Below are 9,239 nucleotides of genomic sequence, written 5' to 3'. Positions count from 1 at the left end.
CTCCCTAAAAGATGTTACTGGAGACCCATCTATAAAACGTCCTTTGCACATACATCTGGGCGCAAGAAGCACTCAAGCTCAGCAATGATCTTAGCCCTACCTTACGACACCATGGTGCCTCTCCTTGTGCTCTGCCTTCTTTCGCCACTCTTAGTTGCCTCTGTGGATCCACGTAAGTTATTTATCATTGATCACATCCATTTTCCTACTATGCTGTTAGGGACAGAATGGAAGACCAGCACTATGGAATGACATATCAACTGGGCCATTGTTTGATGCTAATCTAGGGGGGTTAAAAAGTTTGAGCAGAATGTTCTTGCCACAGACTGATCTTTTAGCAAAAGGAGGAGATGAGGTGCATGCAAGAGCTAGTGCCCCCCCCCAATTTGGACTCCCATGCTAGCTTTTGAGTGGATGCATTTGGTGATGGGGAATCACAGAATCATAGACTGGTAGTAATCTGTTAAGCCTGCTGTAAGTTCTAAAGGTGTTGGCTGAAATATACAGTATTCAGATAAGTGCTACTCGGAGTATGTATATTGCAATGGATGAGCCTAAGTCATGTTCTCTAATATCGAAAGGTCTATTTGTAGTAGGTAAAAAGGGTAATGGTAAAGTACTTCTGGAAGGTTAAGTCCAGTAGGACTAGTATTGGGAGGCATATTTTGCATGGGATTGATTGATTGATTGTATCGCCCTATACCCTCAGGTCTCAGGGCAGTTCACAGGATAAAATCAGAATATAAAGCTACAAAATACATACATGTATGGATGCACACACACGCACACCCCAACACAGGTAGCTACGTCACCTGCCGTGTAACCAGCAAAATGCTATTGCCTTGGTCATTTTCTACTGCTGCTTGATCTTCTCTTGGCTTTCTTGACAAAATCTCAGTGTGCCGTAGGCAGTGGTGGGACTGGCGCCATTGAAGTCATGGGGGGGGGGAATATGCCACTCTTAATGACACAGAAAACTGGTGTTTGTTAGCACACCATCTCTATACAGCACTCAAATGCCAGCTGTGCACCCCATTTCACAGGAGCAGCACGCACAGGATCTGCCACGTAAAGTTTTTTCTTTTTCTTTTTCCAAATATCCTTCATCGGATCTGTTTTCCTACTATGTGGTCAGGGACAAAACTGGAATCACATACCAACTGTGCCATCGTTTAATGCTAATCTTGGAGGGTTAAAAACTTTGCAGAGAACTTTCTTACCACAGGAGGATCTGTATGCCAGCTTGAGAACGAGGAGGGGACAGAGGGTGAAAAAAGAGCTGTGAGTGCAGGGAGAAACTTTCCCCATCCTTTGGACCCCCTGGGAGACTTAATACATCTGCTGTACCTTGAACTGGGTGTGGAGAGGGCAGCTGAATGGTACACAGCTGTGGGAAGCCTAAGGAAGTACCATTGACCTTGGGATTGCCCATGAAAAGCAAGTCTATAGTGAGAGACTAGATCGATGGCTGCTGTTCTGATTGCGAGACTTTTGTGGGTGAGCTGAGAGTGTGTTTGGACCCTGGGTGAGAACTGAGAGGCTGAGAATGAAAGGAATTGTTGAATTATTTGAAGAGCAACTGTAATCAACAAATTAAGCTAGTAGGTAGGACTACAAGAGGTTTTGTAAGGAGAAATATACGAAATGTTACAAAGTAGAAAAAGATAGAGATATTGGTTATGAGTTTGAAATGTAATAGGGAAAATAAGAAATGCATACTAAGAAATTAGATTGGAAAATTTTCAGACAGGACTGATGGAAGTCAAAAAAAATTGAATAAGATGTAAAAGTATGTTTAATTACTGTTGAAAATGATATGTTAAAAAACTAATAAAATTTATATATATATAAAAGAGATAGAAAGGAATTGCTACTGATGTATATATATATTAGTAATGTTATATTAATGTAATGTTTTTATATGTAACTGTGTATTTTTGTAATGTTTTCTTTAAGTTGTCTGCTGTTGCTTCGGCTTTTTATACAACTCATAGCAAGGGGGGCCCCAACTTGAATAAAATATTGGGGAGGGGCAGGTAAGCCCCGCCCTGCATGATCAATCACATGACATGGTGCACTCACAGCATTTGAATGGCAATGCCCATCTTCTTGGGGGGGGGGCCTCCCCCCGACATATTTTATGGGGGGAGGGCAAAGGGACCTTGGCCCCTAGGAATTGGCTCCTTTGCCTTTAGAGATAATTTTAATATATTAAGCAGCATAGAAATTAAGTAATCTATCAATCAATAATCAATTAAGGGCTAGATTCTGTATTTGGTGGGACACGGGTGGTGCTGTGAGAACGTCGGCAGTTCGAATCCCCGTGATGGGGTGAGCTCCCGTTGCTTGGTTCCTGCTCCTGCCAACCTAACAGTTCGAAAGCACGAAGTGCAAGTACATAAATAGGTACCACTCCAGTGGGAAGGTAAACGGCATTTCCGTGCGCTGCTCTGGTTTGCCAGAAGTGGCTTAGTCATGCTGGCCACATGACACATGAGGGAGCTGTACGCCGGCTCCCTCAGCCAATAAAGCAAGATGAGCCCCGCAACCCCAGAGTCGTCTGTGACTGGACCTAACGGTCAGGGGTCCCTTTACCTTTAACTCTGTGTTTGGTAGAAAAACACAGGAATAGCCTGCAGGATCAGGCCAGTAGCCCATATTGTCCACAATCCTGTTCTCAGCCAGATGCCTATGGGAATTCCATAACTAAGACCTGCAGCAGCACTCTCTTCACTTGTGATTCCCAGAAACTGGCTTCCAGAGGCATTGCTGCCTTCGCGGTAGACAGAAAGCATAGCCGTCACACTGAGTCACCATTGAGAATCTTCTCCTATCTGAATTTCTTTAATCCTCTTTTAAAGTTGGAGGCCATCACTGTCTCCTATGGGAGGAAGAAGGAATGGAAATAGACTGTTCAAAGTCGACATAATTCCCTGCTTTCTTCCCCCTATCCACCCAAGATGGCCTTTTGATTAGCTAGAAAACACATGTGCATTAAAATTTGTAAATTATGACAACAACCTTCATGTAAAGCACATGACATTCCCCAAATAATAATGGGAACTGTAGTTGGTTCAGGGTGCTGGGAATTGTTGTTCTGTGATGGGCAAATTACAGTTCCCGGGATTAGGGTGTGTGTGTGTGTGTCATGTGTTTTAAATAAACTTTAAATGTATGGTGTGTACACAGCCAAGTTCTTATCCAGCAGAACGCATTTCACACTGTGATGAGCACTCTAGGAAAAACTTTGCCCAGAGCCAGCATTATGCACTGAATGGGACACGGGCTTTTCCCATTTTGTCCAATGCATGAGGGTTCTTCAGTCCCATAGTTGAATGATGCCCTTCTCTCTTCTTCCAGCTGTCTTGAAGTGTGTACAAGGAGCAGAAGTTTCTAACGCTTCGGACTGTGCCAGCGGTTTAGATGCCTGCGTGCTCATCAGGGACCAGAGCACAACGCTTGGTAAGGGAGGTGTTGGCCTTGCCTGGTGTCATCCTCCACGCTGTGCCACAATCTATCCAATGGAGGCTGGTGCCCATTAGGACTGGTATGGAAGAAGGCCAATGATGGGCAGTGCCAAATCATTCTACTTTCATCCCCATCCAGTGGCGTAGCGTGGGTTCTCAGCACCCGGGGCAAGGCAAGTAATTTGCACCCCCTAACCCGTGGATTTTAGCACTCGAGTCTCTTCCGCGCCCCCCAGATGTTGCGCCAGGTGTGGCAGGCCCCCCCTGCACCCCCCACGCTACGCCACTGCTCCCACCACAAGTATTCAGGACAGCCATCCGAAGGCTGGCGCGGGGAGAAGGTCTCTCCGCCCCACCGCCAGGCTTCGGAGCAGCCTTCCAAAGGCTGGCGGCGGGAGGAGGTCTCTCCGCCCCACCGCCAGGCTTCGGAGGAGGTCCGAGGACAGTGGGGTTCCTGCTTCCTCGAGGAGGGCCGGCCAAATGCGCCCCCCCAAATGTTGCGCCCGGTGCGGCCGGCACCCCTGGCACCCCCCACGCTACGCCACTGTCCCCATCTCCTGCTCCCAGCTGAGTTCTGCAATGGACAACCCTGAGACTAAGGAGGAGTTGGACCCTCCAAGTTTCCCTATTTTCCAGGGACAGTCCTAGATTTACAGAAGCTACCCCGGTTTCTGATTTGACCCTGGAATGTCCTGCATTTCCTTGTGCCGTCCCTATTTTCACTGGATAAATGTTGGAGGGTATGGAGTTATCCGACCCCCAAACCAAGGAGATAAGTAACTATACAGCCTTTAGAAGACATCTGAAGGCAGCTCTGTATACGGAAGGTTTTTAAAAAAATGTTTATTTATGTTTCTATATATGTTGGAAGCTGCCCAGAGTGGCTGGGGCAACCCAGTCAGATGGGCAGGGTATAAATAGTATAAATAATAATAATAATAATAATAATAATAATAATAATAATAATAATAGAATAGGGGGTCCCTATTTTCATCAGGAAAATATAGTGGGTCCTCGTTGAACAGGTGGATGCCAGCAGAGGGCAGACTGAGGCTTGGACAGGAAGTACCCCATTCTTTCTCCTCTACCAATTTTAGCTTTATAGGCTAGGTTCTGCCCACAAACACCCATCTCTCTCTCTATCTTCCACTCGGTCAAGGAAAACAGAAATCATTATCAGATTTCAATGACATATACCAGCCAGGCAAACACACTCAAGGAGGATGTAAAACAAAGTTGGTAAGGGGTGTGGATTGGGCCAGTTCTGAAAGGTCAGATACAGAAAGAGGTTCCCTTTGGTCCACAGACCTGAGGTTCTTCACCATTGATCTGGAACTTCCAGAGTTTCTTCAGCAAGATGGAGGCTCTACTCCACTGAGCCATATTCCTTTGGGAGAACTTGGAAAGGATGGAAGGGCAAGGCAGAGTGGAGACCATAGAGTTCAGCAGAGAATGAAGGATTCTGGGGAATGAGCTCTCCTGACCTGTTGTTTGTCTTTCTCTTCTTCCGGTAAACAGGCACCGAGTTTGACACAACAACCTATTCATGTGGAAAAAGTGATTCTTGTGCCAATGCTTATAACATCACCATAGGAAAAGAAAAACATTTGCGCTCCAGTTCTGCTTGCTGTACTGAAGATGGGTGCAACGCAAAGTTAAATTGGACCTGTATGTCATAACCTACCCCTCTATGATATCAGAATTGCAGACATGAGCCACTCCAGAAGTTCTTTTTATGGTGCATTCAGAATGATTTGTGCCCATGATGCTACTGGGGCAGTCACACACTATTCCATTCTCAATACCATTTGTATGTGCATGGTCATACTGCTTAATTTCTAATCACTGCACATCCCATTACTTCTAGCTGAAGTCCCATCATTTTTCATACCACAAATGTCCTGGTTTATTTTCATCCCACAGTAGAATGCTGTAGAACTGGAGAAGCATCACAGAAGAAATGAAACCAGGAGAAATCCATCACTAATGCAGTGTTATAGTTTGAAGAACATGGTGCACAAATGACCCCGCAATAAAACACCAGTCTGGAGGGGCCCTTGGTTTCAGAATGATGAAAACATACACAATTTGCTTTTAAAACTTGGCAGGAACAGGGTGGAGTGGAGGAAGTTTTGGTACCTCCACACCTTTCATCCTAACACAAGACAGGAAAGGTGTCAAACCTGTGTGTCTAGAACTCATTCTTTCATTCTGACAAAGAATATGCTAAGAAAGAGCTGGGGGGGGAGGACTCAGTGGGTGGTTGTGTGAATGCATCAGGAAGGCTGCGGCTGCTGTGTCTGTGTGAAGCAGGCCTGTCAATGATCCAGCGGGGCTCTTTGGAGATTCTTAGGTAAAAACCTTCCATATATGACCATTTGCTTCTTTCTTCCTTGCTTCCTAGCTCTTCAAGCTCCTTGGACTGAGAATGGGCTCACTTGCCCAAAAGGATGTTATGCTCAGACGGAGGAGGAGTGCACGGATGGACCGGTCTTATGCACAGATGGTCAAAGGAATTGCATCACTGTAGAAGGAAGCTCTGGTAACCCTGAAGGGACTAACCAAAGGAGGAGGGATTCCGTGGGATGGGGAGAGCAGGTGGGAGGGGAATGCTGCCTCTGGAGGATCTAGAGGTGGACCAACCATCAGGCAAGATGAGATAACTATCTCAGGCGGCTGAGCAAGAGACTTGCAGCCCTGACTCTTGGGGAACCATCTTCCAGGATGTTCTCTGGTGCAAGCATCATTGAAATGAACAAGTGCTGTGCCAGAGCATGGTGGGATTGCACCCATGATAAGGTGCTAATGGCATCTGTGCATCATCCTTTGGAGCACTAAAGTGTCATGAGTGTGGGATTGAGTCTGGGCCCATTCACATAAGTCCTTCTCATTTGAGTAGAACTTGGGACCATCCAATCAAGTTAAATGTTGGAACATTTCAGATGGGCAAAAGAAAATACTTTGTCACCCAGTGCATAGTTGAATGATGGGAACTGGTCCTACAAGACGTAGTGATGATGGCCACCACACTGGATGTCCTTCAAAAAGTATTAGACAGATTCAGCATAATGATAAGCCACATGTGCTTTCTTTTGCAACCAGTGTTGAAGAAATATGACTCTGAATACTATTGACTGGTATGCAGAGTATGCACACAGCTTGGAGGTTTTCAGCTTCTGAATACTTGTTAGGAGAGGAGGCTTACCTTGATGCAGTCACACAGAGAGGCACTTGGCATCGGAGAATAAGTAGCGGGTTTATTATTGGAAATGCATGCTTGGATAGGAAAGAGGTTTCTTTTTCTCCCTAGCACAGTTGGACTCCATGGCAGCCATGTTGTGAACATAAAATACAGTGGTACCTCGGGTTACAGATGCTTCAGGTTACAGACTCCACTAATCCAGAAATAGTACCTCAGGTTAAGAACTTTGCTTCAGGATGAGAACAGAAATTACATGGTGGTGACGGGAGGCCCCATTAACTAAAGTGGTACCTCAGGTTAAGAACAGTTTCAGGTTAAGAACAGACCTCCTGAACGAATTAAGTTCTTAACCCGAGGTACCACTATAAGATGTTGATGGTTGTGACAACCAAATATGTCACCTTGAGCTCCTAGCAGTAAAGGTGGGATACCTTTTTCAGATGGAGGATTAATTCTTTTTTAAAAAAACAACAATAAATGTAAAAATAAATTGTGGATGTGTTGACTGACCCAGGCTCTTTTGAGAGGAAGGGTGCTATAAATATTTAACAGTTAAATAAATTTGCTTCCCAGAGGTCAGGTGCTCGTGATGAGTGGAGCAGAATCAGAAGTGGGTGGAGCAAAAACATTGAGTCCCCCCCCCCATTTAATTTTTTTTTTAAAAAAAATAATAATATCTTTATTGTCATTGCCCCCTTCGGGGACAACGAAATTACTTTCGTTTCACATGCACAACATGCAACCATCTTTCTCCTCCGTCCAGTCAAGCAAGTGTTCAAACCCCAAAGGAGGGTGATAAATAGGCTGCTTATGGGTGTGGTCTGGGTGGACAGGCTGCACCCCAGAAGGAGTTATAGCTCAGGGAGAATCACAGGCTCAGATAGAAACCCGTGAAATAAATAAAAAATGAGAATTTGCCAAGTGTCCCCAAGTTGAACCACTTTCGCCCATATCTGTTTTTCTCATCTGCCTCTTCCTCTCCTCCCCAATCCAGCCCAGGCCCAGGTTAAGAATGGATGGATCCCAATTGTTGCAAAATTATTTCCACTGTGGCTTATGAACAGACACTCGTGGTCTCACAGGTCTGAGCCCCAGGTTCATTTTTTGGCAGGTCCCTTTCCCTGTTTTTCCTTTCAGTTTGCTATAAAGGTGGCTGGGTGCTCTGCAAAACACACTGGGCACCATGGGACCCCAGGCAACTACTATATAGAAATACAAATTCTGAAAATATAAGGTTCTACAATCAATTAGCATAGGACCGACCATAGGTAGAGCCCATGGCAGGCAGAGTAACTAATCCTAGTTTTATACCCATCTTCCTCCCTGTTCTGATCTACAAGAGGCAATGCCCCTAAGGAAAAGGAAGCTGATGGTGAAGCTCATCCGTTGGACTGGTTGTGAGTCAGAAGGCAGGCCAGTGGGGGCTGGGTGAGGGCAGATTGACATTGAAGGGGCCATGCCCCATTTGTTTTCCTAGAGCAGCTACCACTGACACCTGCTGATGATCCCCATATTTACCTGCAGGTGCCAAGACGTTCGTCCTGCATGGTTGTGGAACAAGCAATATGTGCGGTGTAGAGAACTATGCACTGACCATCGGAGGAATCCCCTACAAAATCAAAACAATAACATGTGTCCCTGCTGCAGAAAAAGCAGATCCTCCAAAACCTTAAAGAGCCAGAAATTCTGCATCAGCCACAACTTGGAAACCAGCCACAAATCCTAAAGCAACAATACCTAGTGCCAACCATACCTTGGGGAAGAACTCCTTCCTTCTCTTGTTACCCATGATCTCCAGCATTCCCTTTATGAAGTTTCTCTCCTGAGCTCTCTTTCCATGCCAGCCACCTTGAAGGTTTCATGCCATGAGCATTTCGGCACTGGAATGGACAAATCTGTCAAATTTCAGTGCTATTAAGTTTCTCATTTAAAAAATAAAATGAAAATCTGCCGACATTTAGCATGAATTTACCCTATTAAACACAACTTTTGCAGGCAGTTGGAACAATATACATAGTATGTTATTATCCCTAATATATACACTTTACTCTCATGAATGCATTGTCGTATACGCTGTTTGGTTGAAGAACTACACTGCAAAATTCTGAGAAATGTGAAATTTGAAGGCTGGGTGGGTTTTAGTTTGCATATTGGTCTGGAAAGTGCAAATGAGTTAGTTTCTCATTAATATGCATACAAAATTGAATTTCTTCCTCATCCTGATTTGAGTACCACAATACTTCCCCCCACCTCCTCCAAAGTGTGTTTTTGAAGCTCCAGGCTGTTTTCTGAATGAAATATTGCAGGCCCAATAAAGAATATTCAGTCCAAAAATGGTTTTGTTTGTTTCTTCTGGATATCTGTCAACTTGGGTTTAACGAAGATAAGATGCCAATCAGAGGTTCCTTCTGTGGCTCGGTGGGGTGGCACAGGTGAGCCTACAGAAGAGATCCTTGTGTTTCTTCCTAATGTACCTTTCTTCGTATTGATTCAAAAAGTTATGTGGCCATTCTGGTGCAGAGGAACACTCCTTAGCTGTGTCCAAGATTATTGCATATATAAAAGAGATG

At 44.9% G+C, this 9,239-nt stretch overlaps 1 protein-coding gene across 1 annotated transcript; it reads left to right on the top strand.

Annotated features, from left to right (window-relative positions):
• The first annotated feature begins 68 nt into the window (after positions 1-68).
• Positions 69-8,973, top strand: LOC310712516 (phospholipase A2 inhibitor and Ly6/PLAUR domain-containing protein-like). The gene is made up of 5 exons (XM_083515663.1): positions 69-172; positions 3,361-3,462; positions 4,986-5,135; positions 5,872-6,009; positions 8,194-8,973. The coding sequence occupies exons 1-5, from the start codon at positions 85-87 to the stop codon at positions 8,340-8,342; spliced, it is 627 nt and encodes a 208-aa protein (XP_083371789.1). The 5' UTR covers positions 69-84; the 3' UTR covers positions 8,343-8,973.
• The last annotated feature ends 266 nt before the right edge of the window (positions 8,974-9,239 follow it).

The sequence above is a fragment of the Podarcis liolepis genome (assembly GCF_965112155.1).
Source record: "Podarcis liolepis genome assembly, chromosome: 7".
Classification (NCBI taxonomy): Eukaryota; Metazoa; Chordata; class Lepidosauria; order Squamata; family Lacertidae; genus Podarcis; species Podarcis liolepis.
Note: the sequence above shows the minus strand (reverse complement) of the source record. Positions and strands in the feature narration are given on the sequence as shown.

Bases quoted from the DNA above. Each gene is read 5' to 3' on its own strand.
- LOC310712516 (XM_083515663.1), top strand. From the start codon at position 85: ATGATCTTAGCCCTACCTTACGACACCATGGTGCCTCTCCTTGTGCTC. The intron at 3,463-4,985 runs GTAAGGGAGGTG...TCCGGTAAACAG, and splicing joins GGACCAGAGCACAACGCTTG to GCACCGAGTTTGACACAACA. The intron at 6,010-8,193 runs GTAACCCTGAAG...ATTTACCTGCAG, and splicing joins CACTGTAGAAGGAAGCTCTG to GTGCCAAGACGTTCGTCCTG.